The sequence below is a fragment of the Amyelois transitella genome, chromosome 6 (genome assembly GCF_032362555.1).
Source record: "Amyelois transitella isolate CPQ chromosome 6, ilAmyTran1.1, whole genome shotgun sequence".
Lineage (NCBI taxonomy): Eukaryota > Metazoa > Arthropoda > Insecta > Lepidoptera > Pyralidae > Amyelois > Amyelois transitella.
The window spans coordinates 9,973,901-10,000,292 of NC_083509.1; the positions used below are offsets into that span (position 1 = coordinate 9,973,901).

Consider the following 26,392-nt stretch of genomic DNA (forward strand, 5'->3'; position numbering starts at 1 on the left):
ATACTACAAGGTTTCTTTATCAATGAAAATCTTTATTAATTATGGAAAATATAAGCTGTTTAATTGATGAAGAAAAAAAAACTGAAATATTTTTAGTTTAAATATCAAAGCCATTAAAGAGGACGCTGACTGGCAATTCCACCCACAATCCAAACTGCTGGGTCTAGAAAAAACACTAAGAACGGTTTTCCCGGGATTCCCGCGGGAACAAATTTAAAAGGGATTTTTCATGGGCGTACTTCGCGTATTTAAATAAAAAACAAACTTAATTGGCATTTTGTATCAAAAACCTCGACTTAAGTATCACTTTAAAGTGTCACCGAAGCATAATAACAATGTACAAGTACACGAACACATGCAACGTTCATTAGCGTTGTCCGGTGCGTGTTGCGCAAGCGCACGTAATTGTCGAGTTGCTGAAATATCCCGGTTCGACGATTGACTGGTGAAGGTTAATGAATACATCGCGTCTTTTTCTCTTACTAGGTGGACAGAGCCAACATTCTGCAAAAGACTCAAAGTCCACGTTCAGCTGGATGGCTTGATGATACATACATACATACATAAAATCACGCCTCTTTCCCGGAGGGGCAGGCAGAGACTACCTCTTTCCACTTACCACGATCTCTGCATACTTCTTTCGCTTGATGCTGGATGATGGAATTAAAAATTAGGTGGTGACAGATAGCTGTTCCCTTGACTGGCTTCTCCTATCTATTGACCTATTGGAAAAAAAGCAGCTGGCCCACATAATTTTTTTTCTTCATTACGCGACGAGCATAGACCATACACTAATTACTATAAGCGCTCGTATTTGAATCTCAATTCCATCATAAAGCCATACAGTTGAACGTAGCCTTTTAGTCATTTCGAGACTGTTAGCTCTGTCTATTCCGCAAGGGATAAAGACGTGGCTATATGTATGAATGTAGCTTTATGCTTAGTTAGTCTTAATTTTATTGCGTATCAATTCATTACCACCAAATGAAGGCAACCCTTCCACTTTAAGTGGGGCGGCGTGCGTGCGCGCAGTGTATCTTTACTTTTGCTTTCGACCAGCCGCGGTGTGCACAGTCTAAAAAAATGTGTGGTGAAATGGGAAAAGCGGTGCTGAGGGCGCTCACCGGTGCGCTACTCTGTGGCTTGGTATCCGACGCAGCCTATTTACAGGTACCTATTGTAATTAACTAGTTTATTGCCCTGGCTTCACTTCTGTAGCATTTTTTAGTAATGACCGGAAACCCGAACCGAAATTATTATTGTAGTCCCAGACTAGAAATTTAGCGTCCTACTCGCGAAATTTCATTGTTTATATAATGTTGTCTAGGGGTGCACTAAGAGAGGATTTTCCAAAATTCCCGCGGGATTATGGTGATATTTTCCTTTACGCGGGCGGAGTAACGGGCGTCCTCTAGTGGCAATATAAAATCCATCAAATCATTTATCAGGAGTCAAATAAGGACATAAGTGCTTTTCGTCACGAAAAAATAAGTCTATTTGATTTAATTTGCCAAAATTTAAATATACGATTATGCTAAGCTAATTAGAGCTAAGTGGAGTTAACAAAATATATAATAGCAAAATAGTGCTCCTTAATATAAAAAATAAACCTCAAGCCTTCACAGGATTGGCTTTTGCCCTTTCAAATAAGGAATCCTAAACAGAGCGAGCGCTAAAATAAGAAGTTTAAAGAAATAAAAAATCTAAGAACTTTCCTCAACAGCGGAGAATTCATTTAATCTTGACTCGGTTTTATGACTGTATTTCTGAATAAAAATATTGTAAGTTGTTAATTAAATTCGTAAAAAGTAGTCACGGTTCACGTATAAATATACAATAAGTTGGGACGATGTTAAAATGGAAGAAAGTTTTTAGAATTTTCATAGTTAGTTTAACTATTAATGTCTCCTCGTCAAATAGAATGGTGTTAAAAGTAAGACGTATTTTTATTGATAAATTGCCAATAAAAAAACAAAATATTTTTTTTTGCTAAGAAATTGAGATTTAAGATTTCTATAAAGATTTGGTGCCAAACAACCACACACACCTCTTATTTCTTTACAGGGTAGACGGAGTCCATTGACATGAGACTCGAATGCCTCGTTTACCTGGATAATTTTTATTGATTGCTTACTGTTAACATTTATTATATCAACTTTGTTAATGCAACTCGTACTTAAAGTACATAGGGGTGAGGTTACTTTTAGAATGCGTGGGTTCGTATCCCACCGCTGTCGGCATGAAAGAATTGAATGAAACACCGCGAGTTCATGTCAATAACTGTTTATTTCAATGCCATCCTTACTATATTTTATAACTACATAATACCAATCAAGAATAATAATAGATAGGATAGGAAGAGGCAAACCTTGTTACAGTCAACAGTACATCAACTTACTCGATTCACTGAAAATTCGCTTTCACCACGTCATAGAGTGCTATGCAGGGTTACTTGATATGCGGTTTACTGTACTGTATGCTTTGGTACCTACATTATGAGTTTCTGTTGTAACTATTCCAAAATTCATTTCACTAGCTGTTATACAATTCGTTCAAATTTTACGGGGATATAATAGTTTCTACAAAGGTTTTCAATCAAATGCCAGTGTAGTGAATGAATAAACATTAATTTGCAGCATGTCGGCTTCGGGTTAGAACAAAAAAAACACACATTTGTCAAAAATTTAAAATCGCACAGTCAAAATATCAGTGTTTGCTCAAAAAGTTCGTTGACGCATGAAACTCAATTAATATTATGTATTAAAATTTCACAAACGTCCACTCTCATCGAGTTATATTCAAACAGGACAAATTTGAAGCATACACTTCTAATGAATGGACGGGGCTCATATATCAGATTTAGATTCCAATATTGCAAGTCATATTAAGAATGTGGATTAAGCGAAGGAAGTATGCAGAGATCGTGGCAAGTTGAAAGATGTAGTCTCTGCCCACCCCTCCGGGAAAAAGGCGTGATTTTATATATGTATGTATTGCAAGTCACAAGTTTGAAGTAGTTATGAAGGTAGTAAGATAAATACAAGTAACGCCCCGCAAGGGGACAGCTAACATTAGGCAGCTAGTTATAGCTATAATACAAAAAAGAATAGGACCACTCCATCTCTAAAGGCGACTAAGGGATAGGCTTACAAACTTGGGATTCTTCTCTAGGCGATGGGCTGGCAACCTGTCACTATTTGAATCTCAATTCTATCATTAAGCCAAAAAGCTGAACGTGGCCATTCAGTCTTTTCAAGACTGTTGGCTCTGTCTACCCCGCAAGGGATATAGACGTGACCATATGTATGTATGTATGTAGTAATGATCATCATCCTAGTGTGACCTTACCTCTCTGGATAGCGCCTATGACCACGATCTTGCAATGGGTAAATCAAGCGACTTTCGTCTGACTTCCGCAAAATTTGCAGGGGAACCTAACCCATAATGAATCATGATAACACAACCATTCGCCTATATATTGTTTTCCCTCATCAGTTAGCAATTAAATAAATGTATTCATAATCAACTTAGAAGGTCTCATATCAGGAAAAAAACATTGATACATTAATTAATCATAAAATATATTTTTTTCTAATTGATTGTAATTATTCTATTATATCTTAGAGGTCTTCGGTACCGAGTGAAACGTCCTATTAGCAAACAAATAGAGAAATTCCGCTAAAACAAAGGCCGCCATAATTTTGAACTTCCCGCCAATCCATAATTCACAAAGCGCCAAGTTTTGATATAATTGGTATTTAAACTAGAATTATTGCAATAAAAGGGCCGGCGACCTTGCAATATCTAGTAGCTATAACTCCCCCTCATAAGGGAACACTAACTTTTGCAATTTTCCTTTCTCCAGAGTTTCCCTTGGGCCCTTCAAAGGCGAATTACTGTTGGTTAAATTTACTCTCATTTTCGTCGGAGAGGCCTGTTTTTTAGTTTTATTTCTTTGATCAAAATCCTCAAAGTGGAAATTGTTTGAAACTTGGCCCTGGCACCAAATTGGTATTCAGTAGTAATTTCACAAATTCGCACCTTGCGCCCGGCACCTTTTTTGCCTAATATTTCCTTTGGCAGTTTGTATGCTCAACCCCGGCTTAGATCTCGCTCTCTCAAAATATTTGTACCTATCTAACGATCAAACATTCTTAGGTTCCAAACAAGCTGATCTTGTCTTTTACCTTAATGTTTCTTGTAAACATAAACATTTTAGAAGATTTAGTTCCACTTTGAAAAGAAATTCCATATATAAAAAAAATATCAAGGGAATAAATAAACTTGTTTGTATACTGCGTGTAAATTATGATGGAAAAGTATTAAAGTTAGTAATAAAAATAAAAAAAATAAAAAAGGGTAGCTAAGTATTTTCGTAGTTTTGTGCGCGCATGTGTCAAGTACCTTGGAAGAAAGGTTAATTCTCAATTTACAAAACTTTGTTCTGGAAAAAAATTCAGTATCCCTGACTGAGTTTGCCGTCAAATTATTTGAACGTAATTTAATCTGGCTATAGTCTGATCATACTGTATGCGTAATTAATAACGCTTGAGAAACTTTCGTTCGTTCAACTTTTTTATTACAACGTTGAGAATTTTAATTTTGTATCAAAAAGTTACGGCGGGCGGTACCTACGTCGAAGCTTTTCCAATAAACTACGTGTAATATTAGAAATAGTTCGAACGGTATTATTGCTATAGTTTTAGGTGTTCATTCGAACTCGCCTCTCATAGGTATTTATTAAGGTGAGTGATTTTAGGAAGGTAATTATACTCTTATCTAAATAGATTTATTGTGCGTACATACCTTTGACGGCCTGTTTGGTAGGTAGTGGCAAGTTTTCTCATTATCCTGCGTCTGGATGTTTATCTACATAGGTTTTTTAATATAAAAAAATATTAACGATAAATTAGAATTCCTTAACTCCACCGACAAGAGTTAGTCAAAAGTTAGATAAAGACAAATAGTTAAACAACAACAAATAATAGTTTCCAAATAATGATTTTCATAGGTCATGAACGAAGTAAACACTAAACAGCATTTGATTGATTTAGAGCTTTTCAGTTGTCGCATTATTCGAAAGTGATTAAATATTTACATTCGTAATTATATCTCTTCATTCGTCTATCAAAATTATAACGAAATATATAGGTAAATTTTGATATACATTTTGATAAATAACTATTAAATAAATATATGCGGGACAAATTACACAAATTGAGTTAACCTCGAAGTAAGTTCGAAACTTGAGTTACGATATACTAACTCAACGATAATATATTTAACAATAAATACCTACCTATATAGATAAACATCCAAGGCCCAGGCCAGTTAGAAAAAATTCGTTTCTCATTATGACCATAAAGTTAAGATATCATAAAGTTTAAGGTAAACCATGGTACTTCAGCTTATACCAATAATTTTAGTTGGAACATTCATTTTACAGTATCACACACATTTTAAAAGTAACGTGAGATACAACAATGGACAGAAGTAAATGACAATTAATTATGTTTTACAAAGTATAAAGCTATTTATAAAAAACCAATCTACTTTATATTTGACAATTCTGACTTTAACCATTATAATTAGAGCTGATACGAAGAATAAAGGCTTAAGAATTTTCTTTCAAAGTGTCCTGAAAAAAAAAAGTTGCATTTTTATATGGCCAAACAAGCGAGCCCTACAGAAAGTTCCTTCCGATCACATTGGGCGAGTCTTGCCGATCGGAACTTGCACTTAGCCGCTGCGTCTGCGCAATCGCCGGGCGGCCGTGACTGCCGAGCATTGCCCCCTCTCACTTGCATTTCGTAATGTGCGCAAGTTAGTGCGATTGAGATAGTTCTCATACCTGTAGTTTTGTTTGGCGCCTATGTTATACTGCTTTTAAAAAGTTGCTTTTACGCAGGGCTTTACTCCCGTGGGAATTACCAGAAAAAGAAGTGATATATCTTAGTTACTCCAAAATATATTGTCACTGTCCCTATGCCACTGACATCTGAATCGGATCTGCTTACCACCAATTAAGAAAAGGGCTATAATAAAGAGTATTTGTATTAGAGTCTTTGTCTCTAAAACTATAAGATTATTTGTCTCTAAAACAATTGCCAGAAGATCCCTTTTTCATGATAAGTGTTGGCCTATTTTCTGACCCACAAATTTTAAAACGGTTTTTCGTCCAACATCATACCACATTTTGTAACATACAGTCTGCACCAGTTTGTGTGTCATTACGTAATAACTAGGTCAAGTTCACTTGTTATATAAGCACATAATCTGTTTGTCTTACTCTGTAAGTATTGCGAGAATGGAAAGTTGTATTACTGGTACCAATGGTAAACTAGTTTTGGCATATTGTAGATGCCCTAAGATTATGTTTCAATATTTTTGGTGTCTATATTTTGTTTATTTGTAGGTACATAGGTACTCCTTATATATAAAGCTTATGTAAAACTGCACTTTATGGCGAATTATACTTGAGTCTTTGACCAATTAGGTTTACAATGCACATAAATATTTATGAGTGCAATAAGATTTAATGTTTTGTATGAGCTTCAGTGTAAATGACTGATATACCAAGTTTTCCTTGTGGAACAACTGATTAATTCAAAATTTTAAGTACAATTAAATTTTTTTAATTAGAATAAAATTTAACTGATTTCATATTTCGTTTTTACACACTCATCATGAACGAAACTTTGGAATTAAATTAGAATGAACAGGTTTAAGTGTAATGACTACGTAAATCAGTGGCAATGCATTATTGTAGTCATCTAAGTGACTTAATTATATATGTGACACCAAAGTGTATTATGTATGATACGCAGATGGTTAGTGTAGGTCGATTAAAAATACTGTATATATTAGAATATCAAAAATGCGTCGAAAGAACCTAGATTTTTTTTTTACATTTCTTTAATATCTATTCTGTCTAATTTCTGCCTCTCTGAGAAAGAGATGTAATTATTCATGTTAAATAAATAAAAAAATAAAGTTCATTTTTATTTTTAATATAATTACATCTCTTTCTCAGAGAGGTATAATGTAGTAACCAAATACAAACACTTAATTTTTTTTCTCCTCCCAGCAATACGACCCTTACCAACAATATGAGCCTCAAGTCTACCGCAAGCCATTGAGAGAACACGAGAAGCCCCAGGACCTTCGGAACGTGCCTGGCATACCCGGGGTGGACTACCCGATCTACCATGAGGTGCCGGAAACCAGGTTCTCCTGTGCCCACGTGCCAGTCCATCCTGGCATGTACGCCAACGTCGAGACTGGATGCCAGGTGATAAAAAACAATATATTTTCATATTTAGTCTTTTTGTTAGTTTGTTCGTAATATCCCAGAAATTTACACAGTTACAAGAAATTCTAGATAGAAAAGCAATCAATCTATTGCAATGTCTTTTTGAGACTGTTGTCTCAACCTACCTCGTTAGATATAGAGATATGATATTTTGAATGTAAACATTAAATTTTTCCTCATTTACGGGGCAATATTCAACAATTAATTATAAATAATACTGATAAACTCACAATTTGGCACTAAGCGACAGACTATTGTTAAAAAGGCCTACTTCACCGAAATATGTCCATGCTCAACGCAGTGACATAAAAGTAAGTAGTAAGTATAAAATTCCTTTTAATCCGCTTAAAAGTCCATCAGTCATGTTATAATTTGCTGCATTTAAGTCTGTCGTAGCACAATTCGGCAGAGAGCCAATTCTCACGGTAATCCGCCTTTTAATACTCGTTCCAAAATGTTAGTTATACTATTTGAATATATCTGCACCCAGCATCTATTCATTTATCTTATCTTTATTAAAAATGTTTATGATTATTTTACTACTTAATAATTAATGTACATTTCATTGTACTATTTATTAATAATAGAGATATTAAGCGCAATTTACACGCGCATTCCTTCAGTTCTCATGATGTCTATAAATTGTATATAGCGTAGCATAAGATAACTATGATTTTGTTTTTTAGATACCTAAAGCAAGCTAAATTACGATTAATAAATAAATAAATACGATTGCAGACAGAAGTATCATAAATTCATTTAAACCAAAATTATAATGAGAATGTATTGGTATTTGTAATACAATATTGTATTTAAGTTTATTGCTCACCAATTAAATACTGTAGACAAAAGGGTAAACTTAATAGTAATAAATTATCTACCAGTTCATTTATGTCACTATAAATTTGTGTTCTAAAACAAACAATACGCATCTTAATTTTCTCAGGTGAATTATAAATTCAAAATAAATATTGGTATTTGAGAAACAAAAAATAATTTATTCAATATTTAACAATATATAAATTAATACAACTTCATACGCCATTTTGAAACAAGCGTCGCTGTAATGGGTCTGTATTTAGTCCTTTTTGCTTTAATGGTAACTGTTATGGGAAATTATGGCGGGACCCAGCGAGGGCGAAAAGTTGGTAGAATTGTTCCGGAGCCATTAGGAAATCTGTATTACTATATCTGAAAAGGTGCTTCATAAAAACTCACATTTTCAGGCATTTAAAATCCAATATACTGCTTAAGTAGGTTTGTACTTTTTGTGGCTAACATGGTAAACACAAAATTCCATCATAATCGGTCTTATTATGATGGAATTTTGTATGGACTACTGTTTTTTTCGAAATTTACTCTGAAACGGAAAATATGTAAACGAGGGCGGAACATCGATAAATAGTTTTCCATAAAACGACGTGGTTTGATTTATTAGAGGGTCAAATACAAAAAGAGTATTGGAAGAAGTGAATATTTGATCGTTATTGAGTATTATTCTAACCATTAAGTTATGGAACCACTCCACACTAGTAGTTATGGACTTCTACGAAAAATTTGCATAAACAACATTATTGGAATAAGAAAGGAAAATATTCCGCTAAAGAAAACGTTTTGCGAAATTAAAAATAAACTACTAAGCCCACATTAAATTACGATATTTTCGGGAGGAATGGACTTTTACCTTGTTTACCGATAATATTCCTTAAGGTCTGGCTATAAAACGCGAATTCAATGCTACTTTGCTTTAAACATTTTTTTTTTATTATGCAGTTTGTGTTTTAGCGCGACCTTTCCTATTTTTTCAGTATTTTTTTTATGTTTTCATTCATGTTTTTAATATAGTATAGTAGAATAATTATTAACTTTATTAACATTGCCTTGTGTGTTTTATCACCACTAACTTTTCATTAACTATTTATTGAGATGATGTTCCACTTAGATTTTCCTCATATTTCTTGAATCATTCTGCTATGTCATAGGAAAACACAATAACTAATATCAGCTTGTGAATAAAAAAAAATCCTTATCACTGGAAAATATAGGATCGATTTAATATGATCTATCCAAAAAAAAAAAGTTAGAAAAAGTTAACTTTGTTAACACACTAAATGTCTTATCCTCCTTCTCTATGTTATGTGACTGGCTGACCATAAATGACTTGACCAAATGACGGGAAAGACGTTAAGATATAAGCCTTATCAAGAGTATATAAATGAAATCGCTGATTTCCTAGCCACAATCTCAAGCTTTGTGATGTAAACGCGATTGTGAAACGTACCTAGTCGTGACTGCCATTCGTGAATTTAATCTGTCCTCTCATTTAAAGTGGAATTATTTATCATAACCATAGACTGGGGGAGTAATTAGTGACTCCGGCACAATGCATAAGACATTAAGTAATGAAGGAGTTTCAGTGGTGAGGCATTGTTGCGAGAAACGTTGGTTTTGTGTTTTCACGACTCATTTTTGAGCCTTTATAAAACAGTTTTAGACTTCTATCTATGTAAACAAAAATAGGAAGCCGTAGGCGGGAATCCCCGTTCTATATCGTGGCACGCGCGAAGCAGTTTTTATCGCGCGAAAAACGCAATTGTTTTTCAAGCGATGAAAACGGCGTCGTGCGTGCCTTGCCTTGTGATTGTCTGATACATCAACCCACAGTCCAAATCATATAGGGTCCTAGATATTTTGAATTACGCATGTAAGTTTTTTATAATGTGGTCTAGGAGGGGATTTATCGGAAATGAATAGGATTTTTCTTTTACGCGGGTGGAACCGGCGGCGTGATCTTGTACACATGATCATGCCTCTTTTCAAGTAGTAGGCAGAGACTTCGTTCTTTTGACTTACAACGTTTATGTAAACAGCTTTAATTAAACTTCAATTATTATCTTTTATCTGAGTTTGTCGGTTTGAGGTAATCTGTTCTTTTATTTTCTAGAACGTCATCGATTTGATTAAGGTTAAAAGTGGATTTGGACAAAAGCTACAAGCACTAATTCATTTAATACCCTGACCGTAGTTCAATTGAATGCTAATAAAGCATTCAATTCCACTTTTAGCGTGAAGTTTATTGAAATGAGCAATATTGGATGATTAATTAATTAAATGAACAATTTTGGACTAATGGACAGTTTATTGTTGGCCGTCGATGCTAACTTCAAATAGTCATTTTTATAGTCTGATAATAGACATTTCGTGTCTTTGTTTTTTGAAAAAAAAAAACACAGTTTTTTTATATATTTTGAAAAGGTTTGGCATTTTTAATGTACAGCTGTTTGTCAGATATAACTTTCGGTGAACGTATTGTCAGTGTTATTTCCAGTATGATTTTATTGTTAATAGGTAAACAGGCTAGAATTTTAGTTTAAACTGGATTTTGTCTGCATCTCTGTCTGTGTTATACCTGATTCTATTTATTTTTCGGAATTTTAGGAATGTAACCCGTTAGTGCTCTCTTACGAACTTTCTTCTCAAAGACTACCATGCTAAGTAGGAATCTTTAAATTATGCTGTGTTTTAACTGTCGTGGTCCCTCAGTAATTTACTCATTCAGACAATAATTTAATAAACATACATACAATCACTCCGTTATCCTTTACGGGTAGACAGCGCTAACAGTCCTGAGAAGACTAAAAGATCATTCACAGGTGTATGGCTTGATGATGGAATTGAGATTCAAATACGAGTAGTATTACTAGCCCATTGCCTTAAAGAAGAATCCTAATAACGTGTCACTATTTGAATTTCAATTCTCAACTGAGCTAAACGTGGTCTGTCAGTTTCTCGCTGGCTCTGTCTACCCCACAAGGGATATATAGACGTGATTATATGAATGAATAAATGAATTAAATAATATATATTTTCCATAATATAATTACCGATAATGATTACAAGATCATAGTCGAAGATTCCGCGTAAACAAATCGCAAGAAAACACAACTCTATCGAAATGAATGAATACAAATATTAATTTTAAATACGGCGAAGCATTGAAAACGAGACGTTTTACAATAAACCGCTTTGAAAACTAAACGCGAACTGCTTTAAAGTCCATCTCGGTAACAGGACAACACCTGACTTACGTTAGTTGTCTGTTAGAAATTTTAAAGTAGATTACCTGAGTGCAAGAAATTGCAAGTGTATTTCTTATACAGTATACATACATTTCGCATAGTGCACTTTTTTTATTCGGTAAATTTCCATTTATAGTTATGAGATTATCAAGCTTTTCATAAGTAACTAGTGATAATCATCTAATATATTCAAAAATAAAGACATATGTTCATACATTATGTGAACGAACTACACACGCACGATGGTTTAAAAAATATCATATCCTTTATTGTTTTCTTTCGTCGTTCAGACGTTTTGTCCAAAAGTTATATAAAGAATGAATCTAGTAATATTATTAATTTTTTATAAGATAAATAAGTTTAAATTAAGTAAAAGAGATAAGAAGAGAGTAGAAGGCGCCTACATAAAATATAACAAAGAATTCAGTTTTAAGTTTGTAAATTTTTGACACTTGTTCAGTTGTATATTTGTGAAGGCAACAATCTTATTTACTCGCTTACCCCAAAATAAAATGTTACTAAAAATCAAAAAAACTCAGTAACCATACTTGTGCTGAAAATTATGACAAACAAACAGTTGTGTTCTAAATAAATAATCAACAATTAATTTACGTTGGTTGTCGACAAACCCCATGGGGTACATGGCGATTCATTGTAGTGACCCAGCATAGAGTAGCTAGAGACCAAGTCGTTGTAGTATACCACTGTTGTTGTGATGGAAACATAAGATGATAGAACTATTATTCTACTATTAATTTGAAATTTAACAAAAGTGTATTAGCAAATGAATTTAAAGTACACGAGGTGAAGAAGTCGGTTATGGATAAGATTGTTCAGGCATTAGTAAATTTAAGATCTATTTAATACTTGTTTTTATTTGAACTAACTTTTGAAGCAGGAAAATGTAATTGATATAAAGTAAGAATTGGATAAATATACTCGTATTTCATAGTACATACATATATTCTATAAGGTAATATACAAAACCTTTGGCTCTATGTGATTGTCTTCTGTGGACCCCGAGGGCCACTAAATAATTATTCGGGCGGCAAGTGGTAACAAAGGGGTCGGACAACGCCGGGAGGAAAGCGTTGTTTCGAAAGGTTCCCTAATTGCATATTTACGTTGCCTCCGACTTATTGGCCATGTTTGCTAAATTTCTTAGTGGTCATACAGATTTGTAAGCTATGAACGCGCAATTTTCTCCCTATTTTCAAATCTGTTTTGAAAAAACATATTGTGGATGAGACTCTGCCAATTTTATGAATCATTTCGTCGATAATTCTTTGTTTCTTTTTGACGAAGCATGTTGTGCTGATAACGGGCTGCTTTAAAAAAAAATTAACTATTAATAATTACTAAAATTTTCAAGTATTTTCTCTATTTTTCATACTCAGCTTTGAAACAAGAGTGTTAACACATATTTAACACATATTTCTCTGCAATTTGACCGGTTTTAAATAAAACAATTTTGAGTTTGTGGCACATTTACTTTTCTAGTCCAAAAGCTTTTGCGAGTGGACAATGCTATGTCATATTTTGTGATAAACTAGAGTAGGGCTAGCTTTTTCTAGTCATAAATTTCCTCAGTTCTCCCCTCGACAATAACCATAATTTTTATCTGGCGAGTGCATCCAATGTTCAAACAGAACATAACTTTGGCTTAGCCCTAGATAAACAGAAGTTACGCGGACAGAAGCTAATCTAGATCGATATCATGGATCCTTCATAAGTTAAGAAATGCACCGAATTGGAACTTTGCACTGCTCAAGGATACTAGATGAGTTTTTGTTATTTGTATTGATTTCGAATTTGATATAAATGTTGATATATTTTTATACCATCTAAATAAAAATTGCTGTCTAAATGGAGATTATAGGAGATCTCAGAAATAATCCATAATGATAGGGATCTTTTTCAAAAATAAATATTGACAATTGATTGAAAACCAAGAGCGGAGTAGATAAGAATTTAATGCATGCATATAAAGTTCTTATCACAGATTAAATAATTTTGTGGAAATATTTAATTGAAAACTTTTTTGGCCTTTTAGAAGCTACAACTGGGGAAATGCTTAAACAAACCTAACGCTCAAAGCATTTTGTACTGATTCAACTTTAAATAAATGTGAATTATTTATTCACAAATCAAATTGGATCGGGAATTTAGAAATATGAGAGCGGTTTTTTTTCTCAATCAATCAATATCATACTTACTTTACAAGTATGTCCGTTTCGATTGCACGTAAGTTTTGAACCAAAACATGACCACATCCAGTAGGTGTTTATCTGCGTTTGTTATGGCCGGCCAATTTCCACAAATTGAATAAGTTCGTAGACATTGTTGAGGGAGCGTGACTAACCTCAAAGAACCTCCGCGTAGGAATCTAATCCCTAGTTATTATTTCCGTCACGTTATTATTTCCTTGATGTTAATATAACTTTGTCAAGGTGTTCTATTGTCAAAGCAATCGTAATATTACCGCTTCGATTTCGGAACATAGCCATGACTATTCCGATTTCTGCGAACACTGCTCGTGTAAAACATAGTTTTGATCAATACGTGAATATAATCGTATCTATTTTAGTTTACAATTATGCTAGTAGGTATGGTTCAGTGCGAATCTTGTAAACAGATAATTGAATAAAATTGCAAATTTCTTACCAGAAATTCAGTTAGTTTGTTGCAATCCTTCCGATTTTATTTCAAAAGAGTTGGAATAGTTTTCTTTCCAGAACATAACAATACATTATTTATATTGTAAAGTATTTTTTTTTTGGAGTAATGACGGCTTTAAATTTTTATACTGCTGTAAAACTATTGTAACATTACGTGGGACAGAAAGCACTGAAACCTAAAAACTATCAGTACAATATAATAAACCACTTCATCTCTCTGCCATGGATGTCGTAAAAGGTGACTGAGGGATATGCTTAAAAACTTGGGATTCTTCTTATAGGCGATGGGCTAGCAACCTGTCACTATTTGAATCTCAATTCTATCATTAAGCCTAACAACTGAACGAGGCCTAACAGTATATAAAAGAATACATTTTTATTATATAGGTGAAAAATGTTTATATAATTGTCATTGTATCAACAACTCGTAACAAATACAACATTGAACTACTTATGACCCCTTATTATACATACATACCTAAAATCACGCCTCTTTCCACTCCACTCCATTCATAACTCCTCATGCAAACTCGGCGGTTTCGGGTACTTTTGACCTGACCCATATGACCTTATTGATTGTTTTTATTAATGCTTTATTATCGCTGAATGCACAAATTTGCTTATAGATTCGCGTGAAGGTTTGAGGTCAATTTTATGCTGGCTCAGTGCAGCTAAGCCGGCTTACGGTCTCCACCCAGCTTGAGCTTAGCGCCTGTTGCACTTGGGGCTTAGAGCTGAACTGTTTGCGGGGAATTTGATACCTGCTTACAAACTAAGTGAAAGCATTATATTGATACTCAAATTCTACTGACAGGTTATTTATAATAATTATTGCTGACTAAGTAATACAATAAATCAAGGAAATTCTGAATTTGTTTCACTCGACGTAGCCTTTCAGTGTTTCCAAGTCTTGACTCTGTCTACCCCGTAAGGGATAAGGCAAATGCTTAAAACTTTGGCCTCTTTTCCCACCCTCGTTTTAGATCATCCTGTATTCAAAATTTTTCGATCACTGTATTCTGAATTATATCTCCATCATATCTTTGAGTCTTGTGAGTATAACTTTTCATTATTTTATTCTCGCAACCCATTCACACGGGAAGTATTTATAGATACCAACTTTGCTAAGAACACCCTCTTTACAACGTTTTAAACGGGAACAAAATCCGTCCACAACTTTCCGAGATTAGCGCAAACATACATACAGAGAAAATAGGGGACTTTTTAACATGTAGTGGCAGTGATTTCACACAAATTTAAAATAAATTGTATATTTAAGTAATCGAATATAGTGCAGGGATAATAAACACGTATAAACATACATATGTACATACATAAAATCACGCCTTTTTCCCGGAGGGGTAGGCAGAGACTACATCTTTCCACTTGCCAAGATCTCTGCATACTTCCCACTCTTCATCCACATTCATAACTCTCTTCATGTAAGCTCGGCGGTTTCAGGTACTCTTGACTTGACCCTTTGCCAGGACGTATAAACATTTTCATAATTTGTACAAATAATTCGCAGTCACGTTTAAATGTTATGGTAATAATTATGAGAGATAAGGCACGCCTCAATCAATAGTACTAAAAGCTATTTATTATGACGGTAGAAAAATTAAGTTTAACTTATTAGTGATAAAAAAATGATTTTAATACGCCATAAAAGACATTTCATATTTGGCACGTTGCTAAATTATGTTATTCCAATGAGGCCATCATTTGAAAGAAATAATTTTATCAAAAACAAAGACAAAAATTAAAATTTTTTTACATAAAATTACAGGATAATATTACATGCGTTTTATTGCAAATATTAACCAAATTTTTTTTATAGTCTTGTAAAATTTTGCTTTGCCGTATTAAATTTTTTTATTAAAAAAACCTAGTTATCTATTTTTCTTCCTAAATGTATACTGACAAACAATATGTTACTTAGAAAGCGTAGTAATTACTAGCGTAATATCCTTCAAACCAGTCTCGAACTAACTTCAGGGTAAGTTCAATCTGTGTCATACATCCTTCAAGCTTTGTATTATTTTGTAGGCTTACCACGTGTGCCACGACGGGCGCGAGGGTCACCAGGGGGCGTCATTCCTGTGCACCAACGGGACTCTCTTCGACCAGGCCAAGTTCGCCTGCGACTGGTGGTACAACGTCGACTGCTCGCAGGCTATCGAACATTACAAGTGAGATTTACAAAATAAACACTGAGCTGACTGTGAAAGGGTTTAAAGGACGCCCAAGAAATCAATTTAAGATTTTTTTATATACATACATATAATCATGTCTATATACCTTGCAGGGTAGACGGAGTGAACAGTCTGTAAAAGACTGATAGGCCACGCTCAGCTGTTTGGCTTGATGATAGACTTGAGATTCACATAGTGACAGGTTGCAAGCCCATCTCCTAAAAGAATCCAAAGTTTATAAGCCTATATCCCTTAGTAGCCTTTTACGACATCCATGGGAAAGAGACGCAGTGGTCCTATTCTTTTTGCTTTTACGTAAAATTCCTCAAGTCTTGTACACCTTCTGAGTATGTAAGAAACTCATCTTACCAACAACCAATCAGAGTTTTAAGTCACAGGCAGCTAGCTAACTTTGAAAAACAAATTATCGAGACCTTCCCAGCACAAAGTGTATCTCAACTTAATAAGAAAAGGTTTCATCCTAACATCATCTTACTACTGAATGGATTCGGATAAAACGTAACAGTAATTTAATTTTAGTACATCAGTATAACACAAAGGATTCAACGGAAATGAAGTCGCGGACAGATGCTAATACCGCTAATCAAATATCCACATACTTGACCCACATAAATTTCAAATTATCATACACTTGACTTCGCATGGGAAACATTTATAGATTTAAACATTTCTCAGAAAACTGTCTTTTCAAAATTGCAAACAGGAACAAACTCCATCTACAACTTTTCGAGATTAGCCCATACATACAAACAAAGACAATAACTGAATGACTTTATAAAATGTAGTGATTTAATCAACAGCTAAAATTACACTTTTCTTTCAGATTGAACGCTGACCCACTGAAAAACCCTTACGTGCCAAAACCCAAACCCGAGGAACTGGAACACCAGGGATTGCCCCACGGGATCTACTACAAGAAACTTTAAGCGTCAGTTAATTGGTTTTTCTTGTCACCAGTAAATTATTATCTCCTTCAATTTTATGAGGAACGGTAAAAGAAAATTTCAAAAATTCTAAGCCAGTTTCCTAGATTGTTTTTTTTTCTTGTAGAATTCCTTTTTTATTTCAATCAATTTTGTTTTGTTTCAAAACATTATTGTATTTGGCAATCGTAAAAAAATTGCAAAACATCTTCGAAAACCACAAAATGTTTAATGTTCAAATGTGTATTGTAATTATGACTTAATTAATTTCCTTATGTTCTCGAAAAAATCTATGAAATAAGTTTAAAAATAGGGAAAATATTTTCGTATTATCTGAAACTATAAATGAATGAGGATCAAAATTTAAAAAGGTCAGAAAAACATTGTGACCAGTTTACGTACAGTAATAATGGTAATGGACTACACATAAAAGTAGGTTTACCAAGTCGTGATGTCCTACCGCTACTGAGGTGGTTTACTTTGATGACCACTGTATTATATAAAAAAAACTGTTTATAAATGTTATACTTAGCTTGAATTAATTTTTCATTGATGTAAACGATGTGTTGGGAATATTGTTATTATTTCTTTTTTTTAATTTTTTGTAAAAACATATTTTTGCTTACTTGCATATTTTTTTAAATACTTTTTTATTATCTTTCACAGAATTTTAATTTGTAAATAAATTTTACGTTCATTTAAATATTTTCACAGTTAAAATAGAGTAAAGATAATACTTGTAATTAATTGATTCAGTTGATTGGTACCTTGCCGAAGATTCTTAGCCTTATTAATTTAGTCTTAAGTTTTAGTCCAATACTCTTCTGATTTTCTATATATTTGTGTGCCACTTAAGATTAAAATTAATTGATGGATTGGTTGTAGTGATAGTGTAATATTATTTGTATTTTTATACAATAAAATATGTATGAAATTTTCCTGCTCTGTTATGATGCCCGCCCCATAGACGCCATGGTCTAATAAGAATCATCCCTTATCTTGAAAGTACATACATACATATAGTCACGTTTATATCCCTTGCGGGGTAGGCAGAGCCAACAGTCTTAAAAATACTGATAGGACTGATGGGCTAGAAACCTGTCAACTGTCACTATTTAAATTTCAATTCTATAATCAAGCCAAAAAGTTGAACGTGAATCTTGGAAGTACTTTTCTTAAAAATTCAAAAGACGTTATTGGTATTTTTCTAGGGGCGTCCTTTTCAAGGAAGATCACGGTGTGGTTATAACCATTGTCTAAGTAAGCGAGTTAAGATATTCAATGACTATTATGTTAACAGACAGAAGAATAGCTATTGTTGCAATCTCATAAAATCCGAGAAAAAGAGATGGAGCGATATCCTACAGTGCCGGAAACCACGCGGCACACAGAAATCATTTTGAAGTTACGAAAAACAGCGAAATAAATGCGTTCTAAATCCCCTCTGTCACCTAATCCACCCCTGGCATCAATTCTTAATACGGCACTGGTTGAAATTAGATATAAATGATACAGGCTGTACTCGTCCGGCAAAACGACGCTACAGGGTGTTGTAAAACCGTAACGCGGTCTCAAATCCGCCAGATAATGCCGACTAAATTAAATATGAAATCCTGAATTAGGTACATGATGAGCTGAACAACAATTTTGGTTGGTTTTATTACCTCTCCTGAGATTAGGTTGTGGATGATTTGCGAATGTTATTTTGGGGAGTTAGGATTTGGGTAACGGAAAAAAATTTTATAAGCTTCCTTTTGGCGTTAGTTGCCGGGGCGCGAAAAGGTATGCAGTGATCGCGGCAAGTAGAAAGATCTAGTCTCTGTCTACGACAACGGGAGAGAGGAGTGATTTTACTTGTGTATGAAAATAAACTACAGCTACAATGTTCATATAACGTTCAGGATTGTACAATTTATTGCGAGTATTACAAGTATAAGCATCGGTTTGTACCATCGCCGCTTACAAAATAAGTTTATGAATTACTAGCTGTGCCCGTGACTCCGTCCGCGTGGAATAGTTTTTTTGGGCATCATTGTAGCCCTTAAGTATGAATAATTTCCCCCGTTTTTTTTTCACATTTTCCATTATTTCTTTGCTCCTAATAATGTTATATAGCCTAAAGGCTTTCTCGGTAAATGGTGTATTCAACACAAAAATAACTTTTCAATTTGAACCAGTAGTTCCTGAGATTAGCGTATTCAAACAAACAAAGAAACAAACAAACTCTTCAGCTTTATATTAGTATAGATGATATTTCTTAATAGAATATTCAATATAACTAAATCTAAGATTTAAAACATTCATTTGACTGCACACCTCATGCTGCAGTCTCTTGGGAAACCGTCCTTCATTTCACTTCTAAAACACTCATTACACAGCACATTGTATGACGGATGTGAAACACTTTCTGTGTATGAAAAACCGTAGACGCCCAGAGGTCCCCCTGAGGCCATTTCTGTGACTTCTCTAAGGCAGAAAAGTAAGGAACATGTTTTGCCGGAGGGCCATTTTTCTGAACAACCTACACTACATTATTTTACTTTCCAAACGCTCTTTGTAGTGCTTGTAACCTGAAGTAGATTATTTTATTTTTGAAGGCTTGAAGTCATGAATTTGGGTTCTTACTTAATATTACATTATGTGTTTAGCCCTGTGAAAGGTCAGTTCAAGAGAAAACCGATCAGCTTGTATGAAAAGATTGATTAAAGTGAGTATAAAAAAAGTAGTGCACACGGTTCGGGGCAAGTAAAAATGTTTATTTAACTAAATCAAGCCAGTTCTGGATTATGATAAAATGGCGCATCCCGGGTTTGTCTCCAAAAAGGTAAGGATTAACGCCAGGAGAAAGAAGAGAAGACAAATTCCTTAACACATTTTAATTTGTTTCTACTTGGAAATGGTAGGTCTCAAAATTATAAAGAGTGACAATCAATGTGATTACATATACGTTAAATACTTTCTACACAAGTTATAAGTGTCGTCGCCTTTTGCGGCGTTTTCATCGAAGCACATACATTTTTATTATTCCACATTCTGAAATTGTCCATTTTGAAATTCATGCCGTATTAACTTTAACCGAAAATCCTTAAAATGCTTTTATTTACGTAAAATTCATTTTGTATTCCCCGCAGTCCCAATGCAATTCTCATTTTTGTGAAAATTATGTGCGATCGTGAGAAGCTGTTGCGTTTAACGGAACGCAAACAACGAAATTTGTTAAAACTAAAACAATATATGGTGTCCCGAACTGTATTGTGGTTGCGGTAAATGCAACTTTTGCTTACGAATAGTTCTGAATCGGAATGTAGTTTTGTGTTCAAGTTGTTTTTTTATGTTAATATTTTACTGTAGAATATAAGTTTCGGGCGGATAAAGTTCCTGGGTTTGCAGCGAGCGATTTAAAATAACTTACATTCGTAAAAGTAAAATTGGTTGCTTTTTTGGTGCTTTTTTTAAAGTTACCATGCTGCAGTTTGTTTGTTAGTTTTACCTTTCGAATAAAATGTTTCGAATAAAGTTTTTAACAATGTCGATTATTATAACACGGCACATTGTAGGTGGAATGACACGGTTGTTGAACTGTAACAAATACAACTATAAATTATTACTGTAACTCTTGAAATCAAAAGCATTTTACGCTACCAAATATTGTAATAAAGAATGTCTGTTTATCAATATACTTTATCTTTATATTCATATAAAGGTTTGCAAGGCACGCCACCTAAAGCATATTTACCGAAGGCATACATAGCCATGTTCACTGTACATAAATTTCGCTATATCCACTCAGAATGTTACCCTGACCTAACACTATCCCTTACTTAGCTGGATCCTTAAACTGCATTGTTCCCACAGGTGCAACATAAATTCTAGACATAAGGGCAGCGCTCCACCAAGTGGTTTATAAGCTCAATAGATCCTCGCTTATCTACAGCGGTGTGCGCAGACCTTATTTACGGCCCTCCAGAGACCATTCATTTGGTAAGACGGCATATAGTTGTTTGCTCCCTCCATTTTTATGGATTGAAGATAAAGTATGCCTGCTCCGTGCTTCGTGTTGCTATAGACTTGTGATAGAGTTAGCTTCGTGTGTATTCAATAATGTTTGTGGTATATCAAAGTACAAGCATATCTGTACCTTATTAGTTTGATGATAAAACTGTTTTTGGTTCAAAAGTACAAAAACCCATGTAATAAAATAAAAAAAACTGACCTACTTACGTATTGTCAAAACCGCTATAAGGCACGAGGGGATTCTTTATAATCGTCTAGGCGAATCCCGGGGAAATGAAAATTAACGGAATTTTAGCTTTAAAATAAACATAATATATAAACTAACTTAGTTATGAGTAAAAAACGCGATACCTTAAAATGAAAAGCGTGAAACGAGACGTTTTCACAAATGCGCTGGTTTCTTGAACAATGAGTTCATATATTTAAAGTATAATGGATGCAATAGAACTGAATGCATTGTTCCATTTGGCGTACATTACTATGATTCAGGCCGTTTCAAATTAAGCACAATATACTGCGCTGAATTGAAGAGGCTTCGGTGTGTACAATACGTATATTAATAGAGACGCTTAATCCCGCAGATTAAGGTGTGGTCCAAGTAATTTGTTAGTGAGTTGTAATACCTTATTGTTTATACTATAGCAGAAGCGTTAAAGTTTTGTTATTGTCATGTCATGGATGAACTGTTTAATATGTGTCTTAAGGATTTTTTTTGCGTAAGATATATCTATTTCTATAACGTAACGTATTTGGCTCATTCTTTTGACATTTTCTTTATTTAAGTATAAACTTAATTTTAACTAACTGTTCGTTGTAGTATAGTTGTAAGTGTTATCAGTTATGCGTTGTAGACTGCATTTAATTTAGACAAGTTTTTGACAGGATCAATAATTTATGAACAAGTGTAAAGAAAAAAAAAATATACCAACAACGTTCCATTTTCAAATGACGATGCAGTGACTTTCTGTGGGGTTTTTTTCTTAATTTTTCAACTCGCTTCCTCTTATGACAAACTCCAAACGACAACAGAAGTAAAGCGTATTAATTTCGTAGGATGCCTCTAAGGGGATGATCTGTGGTAATTAGCTATGCACATTGAAAACAGACAGTGTAAGAAACGTTGGTAGAATGTACGAATTGAATGGATTTGCACAAAAGTACGAAATAAAGTATCTTCTTATTATATTTAAGAATGTTTCCCTTGTTGGTGGTGTGGAGCATGCATCGTTTGTTTGTTTGTTTGTTTGTAATATCTTTATTGCATAGAAATTATACAGTAACTAGAAAAAAGTAAGTACATAGTTACATCGTTGTGCTTTTGTTTAAAAAATGAAATGTAATTTTATATAAGACGCACAAGAGGCTTACATTCTATATATTAAGAAGTGGGAAAGAGTTTAAGATTATATATTTTTATATAGACTGTACCTGTATGTAAACAAAGCCTAAAATTTACATAACAAAACGAAATAACCGAAACTAATTGCAAAACTGTTTAGCATTGCATTTTTTAACATTATATTTCTGGGTAATTTCTTTATGCGTAAATGCATATATATTATCACGTTTATATCCCTTGCGGGGTAGACAGAGCCAACAATCTTGAAAAGACTAATAATCCACGTTCAGCTGTTTAGCTTGATGATAGGATTGAGATTCAAATAGTGACAGCCCATTGCCTAAAATCCCAAGTTTATTGCTTTGGCGGAAAAGAAGTTAAGTAAACTGGTAGTAATACAATAGTTTATGTTATCATTAATATGGCTTACACACAGTTCCACGTCGTTTAACCCTAATGCCAACTCGAAAATTAGTTTGTGAGCACCTCGGGACTCCGAATCCCAGGTAATCCCCTGGTACAGGCGTAGTTAGTTGCAGGTTACAGGTTAACTATCATTATTATACTACAAACATATATTACGTTTATAAGTACCAATGAGGTTTATGCGATTAGTTTCAGTGCAAACCCATACTACAGACTATATTTTTGCATGCCAACTGCGACTGAATGATAAGTGCTTAAAACAAATGTAACAACTGTATTATGACTTATTCAATACATACATACATACATACATACATATGGTCACGTCTGTATCCCTTGCGGGGTAGGTAGAGCCAACAGTCTTGAAAAGACTGAATGGCCACGTTCAGCTATTTATTTGGCTTAATGATAGAATTGAGATTCAAATAGTGACAGGTTGCTAGCCTATCGCCTAAAAAAAAGAATCCCAAGTTTGTAAGCCTATTCCTTAGTCGTCTTTAACGACATCCATGGGAAAGGGATGGAGTGGTCCTATTCTTTTTACATTGGTGCCGGGAACCACACGGCACTTATGACTTATTCAATGCATAATAAATCTTTCATTCATTCATGTTATCATCATCAACGACCCTCCATGATGTCAATGCCAATCCTGGGCCACCGCAATCCAGTTTTTGTAAGCATTGTACTTAACATCATCAACACATCTAGCCGCTGAATGTTCATGTTCTTATGGTTAGGAAAAACATTATGAGGAAAGGCGGTCAAGCGGGAATCTTCTAGCACCAGGCATTATATATCCTTTTTTTGGAGGGCTTTCATTGTGTTTATATTTCAGCCCCATATGACTTGGCACATCGCCCAGCGTTAATCCTGGGTACATCTTCTTCCCTCCAGAGAGAAGCCCAAGGCTCGCCTTCTGAGCGTAACCCTGGATTGAGTAGGCCAAGTTTTAACACGAAGTAACTCCCATCTAACCTTTGTTACCTTTGCAGGGGAACCTAACAAGCAATGCAGTAGGACCACGAACACATGTAAGTATGTACATGGTAAAATCTCGTTGTGGGATTTAAATAAATAAATAAATATATACGGGACAAATTACACAGATTGAGTTAGCCTCGAAGTAAGTTGGAGGCTTGTGTTACGAGAGACTAACTCAACGATACTATATTTTATAATAAATAGTTATATAGATAAACATCCAAGATCCAGGCCAATCAGAAAAAGTTCTTTTCTCATCATGCCCTGGCCAGGATTCGAACCCGGGACCTGTGGTGTCACAGACAAGCGTACTACAGCTGCGCCACAGAGGCCGTCAAAATGATTTTATCATGCACCAGTGGAAAAATATAAAAAAAAAACATAATTTATAGTGAAAAATGAAGTGGCGTGAATGTGTCTTCTTTTGTTTAGAAATTTAGGACAACTTCTCGTCTTCGAAACTTTTACTTAAAAATTCAAGTCCAAAATCGAAATTTGATTCATTAAAGGGAAGAATTTGTTAATTTGTTTGTAGAACATCGATTACAAAGCAACTAACTTTTCTCTCGATTTCGCATCGGAATGCCCAAATTTGGAGTTTCGGACTTACAAGTAAGCTTGTTGTAATTACCCTTTTCTTCAACAACAACGGCAGACACTAGTTAGAGTGTTTGCCGTAGGTTTGTCCTGGGAAATTACAAAATATTTTTGGTAAGAATGCCATTTATGCTTCGATCAAATAATTACATTTTCTTACTTAGTTAATTAAAATTTTAATTCGCATGTTATAAACAAAAACTGCATATCAAGTTAGCCCACCTCTATGTTGTTTAAATTGGTCAAGCATTGACTAAGAATGGATTTTTTTATTTCCTGGCGGACGGAGATGGTAAAAGTACTTACAAAATAAATGAATATATTACAATTTATTCACGAATTTACTAACACACGAATTTACTAACACATAAGTTAGTAAAGTGTAACTTCTCGTGATAGAAAATAATAATATAATACTGTCAATAAACGGCACTGCAGCAGTTAATTTGTTTTTTCGTTCAAGGTTCTGCCATTTTATTTAGAATCGAGATTGAGCAGTCGGCTCCTACTTAAATTAGATTTTTCTCCAATAAGACTCCCGTTGGCAGACAAATTATTTTTGTTATATTTTAAAATGTTTCAGGCTATTATTATTGTCATAGTAAACTGTAGAAATTTTTTTTTATTTTTCTGACTTTTTAGAAAGAAATTGTTGATGTTTTTAATAGAAAAATCATGTAGCAGAACAATGTAGAATGTCTTAACTATTACACAGTCAAAGTACTATAAATAAATAAAAAAATAGAAAAATAAGAGTATTTTAGTTTAATCAATATTGTTGAGAAGTAATAATAACTATTAAAAACTTAATTATGTTATTCACAAATACGATGCCATGTCAGAAGACGATGATTTGTAGGTATTATTTAACTTTATTGCCACAAAAATAATCGAAAGGGAACAGTTGATTTAATCACAAAAAAATTACATTACCAAAGTCAATGACTCTTTCTATCTTTCCTCCTTAAAGCAACATTCACATCACTTCGTACGTGTAAATTCCTAGACAAGACATTTAATCAAGAACTTGGATCCTAGAATAACATACAGCACGAATTATGACAACAAACAAGCATATTATGCATAATTATTGTTGAACATCGTAACAAACACAAAATGAACGTTGAATTTAATGCACGCAAACAATAACATTAATTTTATGTTCTGAACAAATATATTGTTAACAATTAATTACATTAACATCACTAACAAAATTGTTGCAATGTTGGTAATTTGACTGGAAATCTCATTTCAATAGTTTGTTATTCAAATTATGCGTATAACTTTTTGTAATAATTTTTTATATACACATGTGATTTTCGGAAAAGTGGAAACAAAATGTCATATGTTCTTGCATCTCTCTCATATATCATTGGAGGCGAGTAGCTCATACTTTTACTCTTGGCATATTGACATCATTCTAAACAATTTTTCAATTTTGCCAATTTAATAATCTGCTATTTTTATAGTCCGATCTCCAACGATCAACTCTCAAAAGAGTTGAATTTATCAACATTTTTTATTATTCTTATTGAGTATTACATTATTTGTAGGAACTCGCATATATTATGTAGGTACTCGTAAGAATATACTTTTTCAGCTTCGTGTGAAAAAATACTTCGAAAATCCTTAAAAATACATGACAAAGCCACTTCTTTGTTTCAAGATATTTCCGCCAAATTTGCCATTTCGTTACTCATCTTTATTGGTAAACAACTTGCTCATCACTTATTTATGATACAACAATCTCAAGAACAAAAACTTGCCAATAAAAGGCGGATAACGGAAATTCATCAAGAGCAAAACATCGAGAGATAGAACACTAAC

The 26,392-nt window shown here is 33.9% G+C and overlaps 1 protein-coding gene across 1 annotated transcript; it reads left to right on the forward strand.

Annotated features, from left to right (window-relative positions):
* The first annotated feature begins 1,083 nt into the window (after nucleotides 1-1,083).
* LOC106131201 (U-scoloptoxin(01)-Cw1a-like) lies at nucleotides 1,084-17,208 on the forward strand. Its single transcript, XM_060944765.1, has 4 exons — nucleotides 1,084-1,170; nucleotides 7,088-7,291; nucleotides 16,116-16,258; nucleotides 17,106-17,208. Exons 1-4 carry the CDS (start codon nucleotides 1,084-1,086, stop codon nucleotides 17,206-17,208), a joined length of 537 nt encoding a protein of 178 aa, XP_060800748.1.
* The last annotated feature ends 9,184 nt before the right edge of the window (nucleotides 17,209-26,392 follow it).